General features: G+C 39.3%; 1 protein-coding gene across 4 annotated transcripts in view; it reads left to right on the top strand.

The window, feature by feature from the left end:
* ell2 (elongation factor for RNA polymerase II 2) overlaps positions 1 to 18,561 on the top strand; it is a 214,071-nt gene that overhangs the window by 9,969 nt on the left and 185,541 nt on the right. For all 4 annotated transcript variants that reach the window (XR_010974870.1, XM_068029729.1, XM_068029730.1 and 1 more), the window contains exon 2: positions 13,868 to 13,915. Coding sequence is in view for 3 of the 4 variants with exons in the window: in XM_068029729.1 (XP_067885830.1) it covers positions 13,868 to 13,915 (48 nt within the window). In the remaining variant the exon portion in view is untranslated. The remainder of the gene's footprint in view (positions 1 to 13,867; positions 13,916 to 18,561) is intronic.

The following is an 18,561-nucleotide window of genomic DNA, read 5'->3' as shown; positions in this document are numbered from 1 at the left end:
ACATATAGCGATAATGCAGGAGATATGATTTTATTCACGTAGACTTTTTGGCCTCTAAGTCAAGTTTTGTATTTGTGTGCTTCGTTAGCCATGTTGCTTGTCAATACTGCAGACGTCTACGAATAATCAAATTGGGAGCAGGAGTAGGCCACTTGGCCCTTCGAGCCTGCTCCGCCATTCAATAAGTTCATGGCTGAACTGATTACTTCACATTTGCACCTACCCCCAATAACCTTCCACCCCTTTGCTTATCAAAAATCTATCTACCTCTGCCCTAAAAATATTCAAATATTCTGCTTCCATCACCTTTTGAGGAAGAGAATTCCAAAGACACTTAAACCTCAAAAAAATTCTCATTTTATCTTCAAGGGTGACCCCTAGTTCTAGATTCTCCCACAATGGGAAACATCCTTTCCACATCCACCCTGTCAAGACACCTCAGGATCTTATATGTTTCAATCAAGTTGCCTCTTACTCTTCTAAATTCCAGCGGATACAAGCCTAGCCTGCCTAATCTCTCCTTGTAAGACAGGCCACCCGTTCCAGGTATTAGTCTAGTAAACCTTCTCTGTAATGCCTCCAACTCATTTACATCCTTAAATAAAGAGACCAATACTGTACACAGTACTCCAGATGTGGTCTCACCCAATGCTGTGTATAGCTGAAACGTAACCACCTACTTTTGTGTTCAATTACCTTTGTGATAAACGATAACATTCTATTAGCTTTCCTAATTATGTGCTTTACCTGCATACTAACCTTTTGCAATTCATGCACTAGTACACCCAGATACTTCTGCATCTCCGAGCTCTGCAATCTCTCACCATTTAGATAATATGCTTTTTTATTCCTCCTGCCAAAGTGGACAATTTCACATTTTCCCACATTATACTCCATTTGCCAGATCTTTTCCCACTCACTTAACCTATCTATAATCCCTTTGTAGCCTCCTTATGTGCTCTTCACAACTCACTTTCCTACCTATCTTTGTGTCATCAGCAAATTTAGCAACCATACCTTTTAGTCCCTTCATCTAAGTCATTTATATAAACTGTAAAAAGTTAAGGCCCCAGCACAGATCCCTGTCGCACACCACTCGTTTCAACTTGCCAACCAGAAAATGACACATTTATGCTTACTGTTTCCTGTTAGTTAGCCAGTCTTCTCTCTATGCCAATATGTTACCCCTACACCATGAGCTTTTATTTTCTGCAATAACCTTTGATGTGGCACCTTATCAAATGTCTTCTGGAAATCTAAGTACAATACATCCACCGGTTCCCCTTTATCCACAGCACATGCAAATCCCTCAAAGAACTCGAATAAATTGGTTAAACATGATTTCCCTTTCACAAAACCATGTTGACCCTGCCTGATTACCTTGAATTTTTCTAAATGCCCTGCTAATTAAAACTAATATATCAACTATCTCACTAGCCACTTCTTTTGACGCCCTAGGATGAAGTCCATCAGGAGCCAAGAACTTATCAGCCCGCAGCTCCAACAGTTTGTTCAGTATCGCTTCTCTGGTGATTGTAATTTTCTAGAGCTCCTCGCACCCTTCCATTTCCTGACTTAAAGCTAATACTGGGATGTTACTTATTCTCAATAGTGAAGACTGATGCAAAATATCTGTTCAATTCATCTGCCATCTCCTTATTATCCATTATTAATTCCCCAGACTCACTTTCTATAGGACCAATACTCACTTTGTTAACTTTTTTTCTTTTTTAAATACCTATAGAAACTCTAACTGTCTTTATATTTCTAGCTAGCTTTCTCTCATACTCTCATTTTACCTTCCTTTTCAATCTTTTAATCATTGTTTGCTGTTTTTTATATTCTGTCCAATCTTCCGACCTGCCTCCCATCTTTGTGCAATTATATACTTTTTCTTTAAGTTTGATACTATCTTTAACTGTTTTAGTTAACCATGGATGGTGGGTGCCCCTTTGGAATTTTTCTTTCTCATTGAAATGTATCTGTGTATTCTGAAATATCCCCTTAAATGTCTGCCACTGCATCTTTATTGACCTATCCCTTAACCTGATTTGCCAGTTCGCTTTAGTTAGCTCTGCTTTTCTGCCCTCATAATTGCCCTTCTTTAAGTTTAAAATGCTAGTCTTGGACCCACTCTTGTCTCCCTCAAACTGAATGTAAAATTCAAATCTATTATGATCGCTGCTACCTAGGGACGCCTTAACTATGAGGTCATTAATTAATCCTATCTCGTTGCATAATACCAGGTCTAGTATAGCCTGCTCTCTGGCTCCAGAATGTATTGTTCCAAGAAATTATCCGGAAAACATTCTATGTACTGCAAATAGTTTGTGATTCTAAAGTGCGCATTGCTTGTTGCATAGCAGTTCATACAATTTTTACAAAGCAATATGGTATGTATTTACTGAGCACTTTGACTTGTAGTTGTTCTTCATGTTTGTCTGTTCCTTGGGAAGGAATGTGAAAGTTGGCTTAGAACTCAACAGCTAAAAATTGACAGATGAGGTATTAGAAAGCTTTACTTAAAGTTAATAAGTCACCGGGACTGGACGGGATGTATCTGAGGTTGCTGAGCAAAGTAAGGTTGGAAATTGTGGAGGGTACTGCCATAATTTTCCAATCCTCCCTTAGATACTGGGGTGGTGCCAGAGGACTGGAGAATTTCAAATGTCACACCCTTGTTCAAAAAAAGAGTGCAAGGACAAATGGCAACTACAGACCAGTCAGGTTAACCTCTAGTGGGAAAGGTTTGCGAATTGATGATCCGGGACAAAATTAACAGTCCTTGGACAAGTGTGGATTAGTTGAGGAAAGCCAGCATGGATTTATTTAAAGGCAAATTGTGTTAAACTAGAATTTTTTTTTGAGGATTACATGTTTCTGCGGTGTATATGGACTTCCAAAAAGCATTTAATAAAGTGCTTATTTGCCAGCAAAGTTGAAGCCCATGATCTAAAAGGGAAAGTGGCAACATGGATGTGCAGTTGGCTGAATGACAGGGAACAGAGTGTAGTGGTGAATTTGTTTTTCACACTGGAGGAAGGTATGCAACAGGGTTGCTTCTAGGACCACTGCTTTTCTTAATATATTACTGACCTAGTCTTGGGTGTATAGGTCACAATTTCAAAATTTGCAGATGAGACAAAATTTGGAAGTATTGTGAACTGAGAGGAAGATGGTGATAAACTTCAAGAGGACATGGACAAGGCTGGTGGAATGGGCTGACATGGCAGGTGAAATTTAATGCAGAGAAGTATGAATTGATGCATTTTGGTAGGAAGCACGAGGAGAGGCAATATAAAATAAGGGTAAAATTCTAAAGGGGGTGCAGGAACAGAGGAACCTGGGAGTATATGTGCGCAAATCATTGAAGGTGTCGGGGCAGGTTGAGAAAATGGATGAAAAGGCATACAGCATCCTGGGCTTTATAAATAGGGGCATAGGGTACAAGAGCAAGGAGGTTATGATGAACCTTTATAAAAGACTGGTGTCAACTGGAGTAGTTTGTCCAATTCTGGGCAGCACACTTTCGGAAGGATGTGACTTTAGAAAGGATGCAGAAAAGATTTACAAAAATGGCTCCAGGGATGAGGGATTTCAATAATGTGGATAGATTGTCGAAGCTAGGGCTTTTCTTCTCCGAGCAGAGAAGGTTGAGAGGAGAATTGATAGAGGTGTTCAAAATCAGGAAGGGTCTAGACAGAGTGGATAGAGAGAAACTGTTCCCATTGGCAGAAGGGTCGAGAATCAGAGGACACCGGTTTAAGGTGATTGGCAAAAGAAGCAGCAGCGACATGAGGAAAATCCTTTTTATACAGTGAGTGGTTAGGATCTGAAATGTACTACTCAAGCTGTGGTAGAGGCTGATACAGTCGGGGCTTTGAAAAGGGAATGAATAAGCATTTGAAGAGAAAAATAGCAGGGCTACAGGGGAATGGGTCTAACTGAGTTGCCATTGCAGAGGTCTAGCACGCATAGGATGGGCCAAATGGCGGCCTCCTGTGCTGTAACCATTCTATAATCCTATAGCCAAGTATAATTTAAACCTTCAATGTCTCGGAAGGTATTTATTTACTAGGATGTTGTCTGCAGTTGTAGGTTGTGGTATTGGGGCTAGGAAACAAGTAGATTGAATATCGAGAAACTATTAAATATAAACAGATAATACTGGAAATACTCAGGTCAGGCATCATCTGTAGAGAGAGAAACCAAGTGAATGTTTCAGGTCTGTGACCTTTCATCAGATCGGATGCTACCTGACCGTATTTCCAGTACTTTCTGTTTGTTTATTTCAGATCTCCGGCATCTGCAGTATTTTGCTTTTGAACCTAGAAACTCCGATTTCTACCCAGAACGCAATTCATTTTGATGAGTGAAATGTGAATTCTTCACACAGTGTTCTTTTGGGCCTCCTTATCTCGAGAGACAATGGATACGCGCCTGGAGGTGGTCAGTGGTTTGTGAAGCAGCGCCTGGAGTGGCTATAAAGGCCAATTCTGGAGTGACAGGCTCTTCCACAGGTGCTGCAGAGAAATTTGTTTGTTGGGGCTGTTGCACAGTTGGCTCTCCCCTTGCGCCTCTGTCTTTTTTCCTGCCAACTACTAAGTCTCTTCGACTCGCCACAATTTAGCCCTGTCTTTATGGCTGCCCGCCAGAATTCTTCACACAGTGAGTCCACAGTAAAAATACAATATTTAGTTTCATTCAGAAAGCTGAGTATGTGCGATGGATATAGCAGAACTGCCCCTGCCACCCCCTCTCTCCCCATTGAACTATTTGAAAGAAATGTAATTTGCATAATAGAAAAATGTCCCAAAGCACTTCACACAACTGTAATGAGGCAAAAGTGGATACCGAGCCAAAGAAGGAGGTATTGGAAATTGTGACCAAATCTTGGTCAAAGAGTTGGGTTTTGACAACAGTATTAAAGGAAGATATGGCAGTGGGGAAGAGAGAAGTAGTTTAGAGAGAGAAATCCGAGCATAGCGCCTAGGCAGCTGAAGGCATTGCTGTTATTTGATGGGGTGAAGGGAGTGAGGGTGCACAAGACCAAAATTTGAGGAACAAGTTTTTTGGGATTTCAAAGATAGTGGGATCACTAGGCCATGAAAGAATTTTAACACTAGGATGAGCATTTTAAATTGGGTGACTGGGAGCCAATATGTGTCAGCAAAGATGAGGCTAGTTTGATGATTTGTATCTTGTGTGGATAGGATAAGGGCAGCAGTGGTTTGGTTGAGCTGATATTTCTGGAGGGTGGAGTATCGGAGGCCAACCAGGAGAACATTGGAATAGTGGTGCCTGGAGATGAAGAAGGCATAGCAGCTGATGTCAGCAGCAAGTAGGCTGAGGGGTGATGTCACGTTAATAAGTTGGAGAAGAATGCGGTTGGAAGTATAGCTTGGGTTCCAGTAGGATGCTCAAGTAGACATGCTGGTTCAACCTGATGCTAGCTGCGTAGGGGGATAGAAGCAGTGACAAGGGTATGAAGTTTGTGGTGGGGTCAGAAGACAGTCTGACAATCGAGGCAATAGAGGTTTTATATAGGTGCTGAGGAGGTAGAGCTGGGTCTTGTCAGCATGTGAGTGGAAGCTGACCATTTGTCTTTGGTTGATACCAACAAGAAATGGCATGTTAATGAGGGTGGGGGGAGTGGCAATGATTCTAGTGTGTTTTTGCTTATCTTCTTGATCGGATTTGTATTGCTTGAATTATTTTGTACCTCCAACATCGATAAGTTGCTGTGGAGAAATACTATTAAATCTTAAACTAAAAATGTTAAAATTGTATTTAGGGTGTTAAATTTATAAAATGGAGTCTGGAGGTCAACGTGAACTTATGACACCCATTTGGTTAGGTTGCTTTCAATTTTCTGGATATAGAAGATTTACAAATGGATTGTCTCAGAAGTAACAAATTGGCCTATTTGGAGAGTTTTCTGAAAAGGGTGAATCCAATTAATAGTTTGTTGCCAGAATCTGAAGCAAATGTGATCTGGTGACTGGAACGTCTCATAAAATTTGATTAGATTTACACATGAGAAAAGCTGTTCTTCCATAGTCAAATCTATTACAATACTTTTTTAATATTTAAAGATCAATGTTGATTTCAACCTTTGAATCACATTGCTGTATTTGTGCATTTTGGGTACTCCAGCTACATTACTTCAATGCCTATTGTATGATATTGCTTTCAGAAGAGCTGTTTATAAATTATTTGAAAGCAGTTGACTTTATTTAATGGGGGTTGGTTGTCATCTGGTACCTCATCCAAACAGTCATTATTCACATACAAGTAGAATGTTGGCAGGCTAACCTGCTCTTATCGTTACCTGGTGTCCACTCATGTACATTTCAAGCAGGGATCACCATGTAGCAATTGGGATTTTTTGTTTTATTCCCTAATTTCACTGCTGCAGCCAACAGTAGCATGAAGCAGGGGTTAGCCCTGTCTCAACTCTACATTTGAGCTGATGTCTTTACTGGTTTACTCATTACCTCCTGTCTTCAAGTGTATTGTATTTACTAAAACTGATGGAGTACAGGAAATGTATCCTGTTTAACTGGAGAAAATTGAAGCTTGTAATGCATCAAAATGATGTACTGAATTAACACTAGTCTAAATGTCTTTCAAATTGAAGACCATTTGTGATGTTGCTAAATGAATCTAGCAATATAAATTGAATTGTTATTTCTTAAAAGCTCTATCTTCCAAGTCTCTTCCAAATACTTGGGAATTGATACCTGACACTGGTCTTTGTCATCGCTTGCAGAGCTTTGTACAGTAATGGTGATGTAATTTGCCAGAATATATGCAGAAGCACTTGGCTATTTTCAATCACTGTCCAATGGATTATAACTTTTGCACTATATTATAAATGGCCTACCCTTTTATAGTGACCGCCAGTGCCAAAACAATTTGATGCATCTGACAAGAGACTTTTAACCTGATCTCACCTCCAGATTAGGAAAAGTACACGTCAAATAATCTCCTGTTTTTTTTTATTTGAAACTGACACTACTCTTTTGAATGTTACTTTTGGGGAGCCGAAAGACGGGAAAATTCAGTGGAGTTGTAAATTGCTGCCTTGACAACTGTTTGCTATTTGCGGGATGCATTTTAAATGTTAGTTTCCCAATCACTTTTATAACTTTCTATCATTCCACAGATGGACATTTTTATGGATATGCATTGTATTTTTGCATTTACAGTATCTTTTCCTTGTAGTTATAACTAAACGGCATTGTGGATTGCAAAATGGAAAGATCACGTTATAGTTCCATACTCATCTGAAGTATATCACCTGGGTAGCATTTAAAACCATGAAATAAACACAAAGTGCTGGAAATACTCAGGTCAGGCAGCATCTGTGGAGAGAGAAGCAGAGTTAATGTTTCAGGTCTGTGACCTCTTATCAGAACTCAAATAAGAAAACATGATATGCCAAATGAGAAATATTGATTTCATTGGTTGGAAGCTTACATTAGACCTTTAATGGAAAACATCCTACAGTTAACTTTAAAAAAAAAACTAGCAGCCAAGATCGCCACTGCAACTTGCATCTGAAATACCAGGAGATTGAACTGGAGACAAAAAGTCTAACAAGCCCAGCCAGAACAATGCTTTGGCTAACTGAATAGATCAGCCAGGTCACCCTTGTTAGTGGGACATTCCAAACCATCTCGAAGCATTCATAAATGGAGATGTCGCTCCGGGGGTGGGGGTAAACCCTGACAACCCCACCGGAGAGAGGTTTTGGGTTTTAGACTTCGGACTTCATTAAAAACAAAGGGGAATGAGAGAACCATGTGACTGTCTGTCTGTCCATCTTGGAAGAAACTGGGAGTTGTTACACTGACAGAGACGAGCAGTAACTGAGTGTACAGCAGCAGAGAAGGCTGCAAGCTTCTCTTTTTCTCCCCCCAGAAAACATCAAGTTTGAAAACCATCTGCAGCTGGGGGACCCTCCAAGCCAGTGACCAGGGGGAGAGAGCCAATTGTAATTCTGCCTTCAGGAAAACCCTGAGCAAAACATGGCAGCCAAAGTGCACTTTGACCAGCGAGGACTTCAAGAATACAGCTTCAGCTGAGGACTACTGGAGCGTCCACTTCACAGTCTGTGTATTTAAGTTCCATTTATTCTGGACTTTAATCCAACCACCAAATTTATTTTTCCCTCTAATCTATTTGTGTGTGTGTGATTGTTATGTGAATGTGTAGCATTTTAAAATCCGGGTTAGTGTTAAGTGTAATAAACTTGCCTCTTTCTTGTTTAAACTCAAGAAAACTTGTCTGGTTCTATCACGATCACAGTAAAGGTAAAAGGCAAAACACTCAGGTGGTAAACACAACCACTGTTTGAAAAGGAATAAACCCTGTTGCAGTCAAGTAAAAGGAAGGGCAAGAGGGGGCAACCGTGACCCCATCCTCACTTGGCTGTAACACTCCACAGATGCTGCCTGATCTGAGTATTTCCAGCATCTGCAGTATTTTGCTTTTATTTAAACACAAAATTCTGCTTGGTATATCTTTGACAACTGAGATGCAAGCATACTTGTTTACAGCTTATAGTCTGTAGTCTTTCTCTTGCCTTTGTGCCCATTTCTTTATGCCCATCAGTGAAGCTCTTTATAAATGAAAGTAGTTATTTCATGTGACTTCATGCAATACCTTATTTATATTGTGCTTTTAACGTGATCAAGTGCCACAAGGCACTTCATAGTGGTTAATATGACACTCAGCCGTGGAAGGAAATAATGGGGTAGATGGCTAAAAACTTGTTCAGAGGTAGGTTTAAGGATTGTCTTAAAGGAACAGAGATGTAGAGATTTACGGAGGGAATTCCATTCAGAACCAAGGGCCTAGGCAGCTGAAGGCACAGCAACTAATTGTGAAGCAATTAAATCAGGGGCCCTAAAGATGCCAGAATTAGAGGAGCATAGATATCTCCAGGTTGTAGGGCTGAAGTATATTATAGAGATCAATAGGAGTGAGGCCATGGAGGGATTTGAAAACAAGGGTGAGAATTTTAAAATTGCGTTGTTGCTTGACCAGGAGCCAATGTAAGTCAGTGTGCACAGGGGTGTTGGATGAATGGGACTTGGTGCAGGTAAGAATATGGGCAGCAAACCTTTGGATGGCCTCAAGTTTACGAGGAGTAGAATGTGGCAAGCCAGTCAGGCGTGCATTAGAATAGTCAAGTCGAGAGATAACAAAGGAATGAATGAGGGTTTCAGCTGCAGATGAACTGAAGCAGGGGTGAAGTTGGACAATGTTAGAAGTGAAAATAGGCGGTCTTAGTGATAGCACAGATATGAGATTGAAAGCTTATCTCTGAGTCAAATATAACAGCAAAGTTGTGAATAGTCTGGTTCAGCATGACAGTTGCCAGGGCGAGGGATAGAATCGATAACTAGGGAATGGAGTTTGGAGCAGGTGCAGAAAACAATGGCTTCAGTCTTCCCATTGTTTAATTGGAGGAAATTTCTGTTCATCCAGTACTGGATGTTGGATAAGCAGTCTGATTCAACATCATTGGAAGAGTGTAGAGATGTTGTGGAGAAGTAGAGCTGGGTGTCTTCGGCGTGCATGTGAAAATTAATGCTATGCTTTTGGATGATGTTGCTGAGGGGTAGTATTTAGATGAGCAGAAGGGGGCCAAGGATAGATCCTTGGGGGGGATACCAGAGATAACAGTGTGGGAGTGGGAAGAGAAGCCATCAATGGTAATTCTCTGGCTATGATCAAATGGATAAGAATGGAACCAGGCGAGTACAGTCCACCCAGCTGGATGACAGTGGAGAGGCATTGGAGGATGATGGTATATTCAACTGTGTCAAAGACTGCAGACAGTTTGAGAAGAGTGAGGAGCGATACCTTTCTCATAGTAACATAGGATGTCATTTGTGACTCTCTGGGGTAGTTAGATGATTTTGTTCAGCTGCCGTTTGAAACAACAAATGAGAGTGACCTTTTCTTGATATTGAGAACCAGAGACCAACAAGCTTCATAGGTGGATAATTATGTTCTTAAGGGTTATGTAGTTGAACTGGTTGTTTATTGCAAGATTTCCAAATTGGTAGATTGGTGTTGAAGTGGAGTTCTAGATTGATGTGGAGTTCTAGATATATAACCACGAATGAAAGTGGCAGTCCATTAATTGTCAGATGAATTTAAGTAGAGATTGAGGTTACACTCCACAAGGTTCTTGAAACTGAATATAGTTTTTAGTGTCCTTGGTTTAGATTATGACTCATCACCTTATGAACAATGAACAAGTGCATCAGTTTGCTGGATTGAACTGGGTATTTGCCGATGGACATGGCAATTTAGTTTCTAGGGCTTTTCAAGATGAGGCATGTCAGTTGGTGCCTAGTGTTGGTATTGGCTGCTTCTCAGACACAGTAAAACTGCCTATATGCTGTTCCAAACAATGTACTTTAATGTGATATTTCACTATGTAAACAATATGGTTTGGTGCCATTCTATCAATTTTGAGGATTTTAATCCACATATAGACTGTGATTGAGATTGGTCAAACTGATTTTGTGCAAGGATTTCACTAAAAAAAATTTTAGCAACTAAAAAGATCCTCTATTTGCAGTTCTCAAGGTACAGCTTGTGGTCTGTCCATTTGTGGGCTGAGTCTTGGTACTCTGGCCCACAATGCCAAGGCAGCTTTATTGTTTTTTGCACTACTAATAAGTAATCTCTTAATTGATCTAAAAGTTATGGGGACCTGGAGTTTTGAAAGGTTGTTTTCAAGATGTTGCCACATTGGTGCATAATCTTTAAGTTGTTGACCACTGCAATATATGATTTTGTGATGTACTTTTAAGCTGGCACATAAATGCTCTTGTTTTAAACTAATTCACCTGCACAAGGCTCAGATGTGTGTACAGTTGTTGCCTTTTCTTCCAAAACAAAAATACCCCCTTAGTAATGGTGCTTGATTAGTTTGCTGTACCCGTATAAAAGGAATTTCTAAATGCAATCAGTTTGGTCAATTATTTTTAGTACTAACTACCAAGGTATAAAGGAAGAATTGATGTTTTGTGATGTTTATAGCTGTTAACAGTTGGTTCTTCATAGTCTATTATGTAAAGGTCACCAATGGAAATTATTTGCTTGACTTCACCATTTGTCTAATTTTGTAAGAACACATTGTTTTGCTCCGATATCTTAATTTCTAAATGGCAGTTGGCCCAGTTTTTGAGGCCAGCATATACTTAGCTTTATTTTCTTGAAGTTGCAGCTGAACTGTCAATCATATGTTTGAATTCTTTCTTTAAAAATAGAATTAAAATGTATTGTTAAAGTTCAGACAATTCCACAGTCTTTTCTCGTGTCACAGATACAGTTTAACGGTCGCTAACTTTTATCACTTCCCGTATTCTTTGTGGGATATTAATCTGTTCCAAAAACTCCTTATTAGCTGAATTGAAGTTGTTTCCTTGATTCTGTCTGAATCAGATTGCAATTAGTGAAAATATTTCTGTTCATGCAATGAAAAGACGACTGTCAAATTAGACATTGTATAAACAATGCTGCTTTGTGCAAAATGCTTAGCAATTCTTTTAACTATTTTGACCGGGGCTCCATCTATCATACCATGATTCCATTGCAAGAAATAGCATTTAACTGGAAATATCAGCAATTCATCTGCTATATTGGACTTCTACTTTGAGAATTTTGTGGTGTCAGGATTGAGACAACAACCCTTCTCTAGCATTTGTGACAGATATTAATTTGTTAGATGAAACCACGTAATAGACTTCCTCATTCAATGCTCTACATGCTAGTGAATCTTCAGTGTCATTACTTAGGTAATTAAGATGGTTACAAAAATTGAGTAACTTTTAAAAAATTTATTTTGTTTTTTACCTTCTATGTTTGTTTTGTAGTGTTAGAGTTTCCCCACTAAAGGTTTTTATTTGCCTTTTATGTCTCCTTGGTTTCATGCAACAATTAACTTTTCTGACAAGTGGGGAGAATCACAGTGAGTTGATCGGTAATTGAATAAATGAAGGCAGGACTGAAAGAATGGAGATTAAAATAAATTAGAGCAATCGAGGGTTGAAAGGGATAAGAGGAATGATGGATGCTGAAGAACCGTGGCTGCTGATTTAAAATCTTTTGGCACAAGGAACAAGTAGTGCACCGCAATCATGCCATTTTGCTGTGTCTCATTCCACGAAGAATAAGACCAATTGTAATGTTCAGTCTAGTTCGGTAAGTCATTGGGTGGAGAGAAGGGATGTGGCAGGGTTGGAAGGAGAAAAATTGTGATCTTGTTGCCATTGCTTTCGTTAATATCTTGGGTTGATGAGAAAGAAACAAAATGAACTCCATTCTGTAGTATTTTTTAACATTTCTTTAACCTTTGAGCTGATGTGGTACATCATAGTTTAATATTACCTATCAGCCCTTGGCAAAATAAACAAAAAAAAAGTCAAAATACGGGTTAAACTAGGAATAAATGTGCATATATGGTATTATGCATCTTCAAAGCCCAATACTTGTAACCAAGTTGTAGAAGATTTGTTTCCTAACTCCCTTAAATAAGGGAATGATTAACTGGATAAGAAAATAATTTTCAGACCATAGAAGAACCTTTATCGAATAGGCTGATTGCTTAGGCAAACATGGTGAGTTGTTAACATGACGCGTGCCAAGTGTAACAAAATCTGAGGTCAACGTAACCTTTGGAGACTAATGTGCTTTTTTTGCACAATTTTTAAAGCACTTGCATATACTTGACTTAAATATAATCTCAAACAATATTCGTCTGTGCCCTCTTTGGACTGGTGCATATATGCAAAGCAATTTTTCCTTGGGGTGCAAATTGATTATTGCAGCACAGTTGAATAAATACAAGCCATCTTCATAGGCTAGTTTAAGGTAACAAGGTTTATTTTGTGCAGAATTATTGACTGGGAATTGACTGCACAGACTTGAATGTAGTAGTACACTGATATAAAATTTTGAGGTCTGTGACTGGTATTTTCAGGGATAAGAAATTTCCCAGTGGCGACTTCTAACCGGTCCGACTTCAAAAAATTCAGAGCCATCAGTTTCATAGCTAACAGGTGCTTAGAACAGAACCTGAGACAGATTCAGGCTTTGCTGGCGGGTTACAACTTTTTTTTTTTTTAAAACCCGCCAAAAACCATGAACTTGTCCGCGGTTCAGAAGTGCTGTCTTTGCTCTACAAATCTGTCAGCTCTGAAAGTGATGGCTGCGAAATTTAAAAAAAAGTGACCAACCACAAAGCTGAGAATTCCCACTCTCTAACTGTCAGAGAGAAGAGGGGGAGAGAGAGGGAGGGCCTCAATTTTTGCACCTCAATTAAATCCCCTCTCAGCCCCTCTTTTTTTTTGTTACAAAGAAAACAATCCCAATCTTTCATCATAGCCAAAATTCTCCAGTCCTGTCAACATCCTCAAATGTCCGTGGCCTCTTGTCCCTCCCTATTTTTGTAACCTCCTCTAACTCTACCATCCTCCGATCTCTGCAATCTTCCAGTTTGGCCTCTTGCCCCCCTCTGATTTTCATTGCCACCTATGTTCAGCTGTCTAGGTCCTGACGTTCCCTTCCTAAACGTCTCTGCGCCTCTATCTGTCTCTCCTCCTTTAAGACATTCCTTAAAACCTACTTCTTTGACTCGGCTTCTTATTGCCTCATCCTAGTATCTTAGTGGCTTGGTGTCAAATTTTGTCCGATAAGATATTACTACATAAAAGTGCTATGTAAATGCCAGTTGTTGGCTTGCAACACATGCATTTGCAGTGCATTAAGATGTGTAATACCTTGCAAGTAGAAACAATTAGTTCTAATCTTGCAACTGATTATTGTGCTTTCTTTTCAGAATTCATCTATCCCTCAACCAACAATCCAGTTCCAGGGACTTCAGGGGGTAAGGAAAAATTAACTTAATTTTGAATAACCAAACTTAATTAAAATATTTTGCTAGCAATTCTTGAGGTCGTTGCATGACTCTGTTCTGGTATTAGCTAATCTCAAATACTTTCTGATGGTTTGTTAGGTACTAGTTTGCTACTAATTCAGTCTTCTCTTTTCATTTAAATTATTGGGGATAAATGTCATTTATTTTTGGCTTGTCCATATAGTGCTTCAATAAATTGATAAAACTACTGTATGCTTTCACCAGATGCTACCAGTATCTTACTTTTTAGCCTCTATCAGTTCCTTTTGATTGTGGAGTAGGTTAGCTCATATGTCTTTTGGGGAAGCACGATCTCCATAATTGCTAACTTATCACCTAACGCTTTTTAAAAGTTCCAAAGAATTTGAAATGTTCTTAGAAACTCAGTACCGTAGCCATATAGCACTGTTGCCAGCAGCATTGAATGCTGTTTAAAATAGTTCTGTATAATATTGAAGCAGCCGACTACAAATTTAGCTTACAGGAATGAACTAAACTTCACTACAAAAGTTGGAATTGTATACCCAGTTGACAAGCCAAAGTTATTATCCTGCTTGGAAATTTGTTAACTTGTAATACAATACTGCTTGTGGAAGAGCCTGTCACTCCAGAATTGGCCTTTATAGCCACTCCAGGCGCTGCTTCACAAACCACTGACCACCTCCAGGCGCGTATCCATTGTCTCTCGAGAAAAGGAGGCCCAAAAGAAAAAGATTACTATTAAATGATTTAAATCGGTATTCGTAACTATCAGCTATGATTGCAGTATAGGGTGCAAGTGCAATCATTATTTGTTTTACTGTTTTTGCTTGGCAGACTAGTTATTTTTCTGAGCACTGTGTCATGGATGTATTATTTTTCTCCTCGGATTAAAACAGTGTGCCTTTAAGGCTCTGTTAAAAGCAGTGTGTCTTTAAGATGGAGAGACGTTTTGGATTTCTGGGGGCACAATGTGCCACAGCTGCATTTTGTTATCTTGGCAATGGCAGGAGAGAGAGAGAGAGAGGTCACATGGTATAATTCGATTTGACTGTGTAAAACTAGCAAAAGCCGGCCTGAACCAGACTCAACAGCGAAGCGCACTGAAGAGAAGAGAGCTGTCCATTCTCTCAGCAGAATTCTACAAGGAGCTACAGGACGAAGTAATTGCCTAAAGAGGAAATAACCCTTCAAAGAGACCATTTGGTATTGCTGAAGGAACTGTTGATACCTGCTACAGCCGAAGTGCTTGAATGCCAATCAAAAACAGACTGCTTCACCAATCCAAGTGAAGGCTTCGGGTAGCATTTGATTATTTTCACATTAGAATTCCTTATCCATCAGGAACGTAACCCACAAAGACGTACTTATTTATTTATTAAGGTACAGCTAATTTTTAAAAATATCACTTAAAAACCGGTTAACTACTGTTAACTTCCCCACACATTATACACTCAAAGCTATGTTAAAATAAGCTCTCAGGTCTTTAGACATGGGTTTATCTTAATAGTGTTTAAGGTTTAGATTTAATAAATAGTTAATTCCTCTCCAGTAGCTTTTCCTTTGAGAAAGTAGAGACTAAAGTAACCAGTGGAGAAGTCTGTTGAACACTGCTATGCTCTTCTGGTTAAAAGCTGATCTGTTGAGTGTCATTTGACTAGTAGTGACGATCACTGACTTACAAATTCAATCTCTTTTGATTTACATCCATTTCAAATATGAGTATAGCTTGATGTGCTTAAGTAGGTTTGCAAAGTGCATGGCAATTCACTATTTTGGATCTTCCTGCTGACATTTCTGGATATTGACATCTCTGTTTACACTTATTCACGTATTCCATCTGCCATGTTCTTGCCCATTCACTTAGCCTGTCCAAATCCCCTTGACGCTTCCTTGCATCCTCACAATGTACATTCCATCCTAGCTTTTTGTCATCCGCAAATTTGGAAATATTATAATTGGTCCCTATATCCAAGTCATTTATATAGATTGTAAACAGCTGTAGCCCAAGCACTGATCCTTGCGGTACCCCACGAGTAACAGCCTGCCATCCTGAGAATGACCCATTTACTCCTACTCTCTGCTTTCTTCTGTTAACCAATTCTCAATGCATTGTAGTATATTACCCCCAATCCTGTGTGCTTTAACTTTGTTTACTAACCTCCTGTGTGGGACCTTATCAAAAGGCTTCTGAAAATCCAAATCTACCACATCCACTGGTTCTCCTTTACCTATGCTACAAGTAACATCCTCCAAAAACTCCAAGTTTGTCAAACATAATCATTATTGTGCATGGGTCAAACTTGCTGATTGTTGTATGTCAAATATTTGCTTAAATTTGTTTTTAGCAAGAGACTTGTGAAGTCTTGTAATGTGGCATTGGATTGCCATCTTAACTTAAAATGTGGATACTCAGTAGATTTTAAAATATTCTAAACGATTGCTCTGATGCCAATTAAAACGTTTAAACATGTGAAATAGTAACATTGGATAAGATTTGAACATTTGAACTATTAAAATTGGAAATGACATTGTTTGACATTACATATGTAAAATAGCAGGCACATCATATCCTAAATACCAAAATTATACTGAAAGCACTAATTCATTCCGTATAAAGCTTTTTTTATTGCATTTTTTTTCAATTTGGTATTGGGTGCTGTGAGGCAAGTGAACTCTAGACAGTGTAATTCTCAAGAGGCTCCAGTCCTGCCACACTCCTGCTCAGCAGTATGGGTCAGAGAATCTGCTTAATCACCAAATAATTGGGCACACTATGATATTGGGCAAGTTGACCTCAGTCTGATTATCCAATCTGCTCCTGTTAAACAAAGGTTTTGCTTCAGGCACAAAGCTTACAGAATTGTTTTTTTTTCTTTAACTATTCTTGTATTATAATTCTGCTCTCCATAAGCTCAGTTAGTGTAGTGCTGTGTTGGCCAAAATGTATTAAAAGTCTTTCTGATCATTTGCAGTGGATTACAAAAACGGTATACAGCTATAATAGAAATGAATAAACCACATAGAAAAATAGTATACAGCAACTTATTAGGATTGCAAATAGTTTCTTTGCAAAATACCTGTCATTTCAACAACTTTTTAATGTACTGTTGCTGGTAGCATGAAGTTCATGAAAGAAGCCACAATGAACTGTAATAGTTTTCTGCCACCCTCCCATAACATACCTTCTAATTTTTTTTTGTAATGTGTGACTGATTTGTTTAAATTTTTTGTGCGGCTGTGCACGTGTGGTAACGTAAAGGGACTGTCATGTGCTTGGCCTGCATGGGAACATCTGGAGCAAAGTCCTGCGGATGCTGGAACTCAAATGAGAACAGCTGATGAAGGGTCGCAGACCTGAAACGTTAACTCTGTTTCTCTCTCCACAGATGCTGCCAGATCTGCTGAGTATTTCTGGCACTTTCTGTTCTCATTTGGGATCTTTTGGGTTGCTGCATAGTTTAGAGGGAGCATTGCCTCCCCACCTCCCCACTCGCCCTTTGTCTCACTCCTCTTGTTTCTCTGTTGGGGTTTTGGTTTCAATTTCTGATCACTAACTTCCAAAATGTACCACCATCTTCAGATGGTGCATTGTGATTAGCATTGATCTATTACCTCACAAGCAGCATCAACACACCTACTCAGTAAAGTACTGTGAAAAATATAAAATTGCAGAAATTTACGACACAAAAGGAGGCCATTCAGCCCATGTCTGTGCCAGCCAAAAAAGAGCTATCCAGCCTAGTTCTAGCTCTTGGTTTGTAACCTTGTAGATTACAGCAATTAAAGTGCATATCCAAGTACTTTTACATCAATGAGGGTTTCTGCCTCTACCACCTTTTCGGGCAGTGAGCTCCACAATTCCACCACCCTTTTCGATGGAAAAAAATTCTCCCCAACTCCCCTGTAATCCTTGTACCAGTTACTTGAAATCTCTACCCCTGGTTATGAACCTCCCTGCTAAGGGAAATAGGTCCTTCCTATTCACTCATTTGGGCGCCTCATAATTTTATACATCTTAATTAAATCTCCCCTCGGCCGCCTCTGTTGCAAAGAAAACAACCTCTACCTATCCAGTCTTTTCTCATAGCTAAATTTTTCCAGCCCTGGCAACATCCTCATCTCCTCTGTACCCTCTCTAGTTCCACCACATCCTTCCTGTAATGCAGTGACCAGAACTGTACACCGTGCTCTAGCTGTGATCTAACTAGTGTTTTATACAGTTCGAACATAACATCTGTAGTCTTTTATATTCTGTGCATTGGTTAGTAAAGGCAAGTATCCTGTATGCCTTTTTTGGCCACTTTATCTACCTGTCCTACCTTTAGGGACCTGGGGACATGTGCTCCAAGGTCCCTTTTTTCCTCCAGTATCCTACAATTTATTGTGTATTCCTTTGCTTTATTTGCTTTTCCCACATATATTACTTCACACTTCTCTCTCTCTCAAGTGAATTCTATTTACCTCTACTTTGCCCACCTGAAGAATCCATTGATATCTTCCTGCAGTCAACAGCTTTCTATCTCACTATCGACCACACGGCCAGTTTTTGTATCTGCAGACTTCTTAATCATAGCTTCTTCATTCATGTCTAAGTTATTGATTATATACCGCAAAAAGAAAGAGATTTAGTACTG

Source organism: Heterodontus francisci, chromosome 4, assembly GCF_036365525.1.
Source record: "Heterodontus francisci isolate sHetFra1 chromosome 4, sHetFra1.hap1, whole genome shotgun sequence".
NCBI lineage: Eukaryota > Metazoa > Chordata > Chondrichthyes > Heterodontiformes > Heterodontidae > Heterodontus > Heterodontus francisci.
This window is presented reverse-complemented; position numbering and strand designations above follow the sequence as displayed.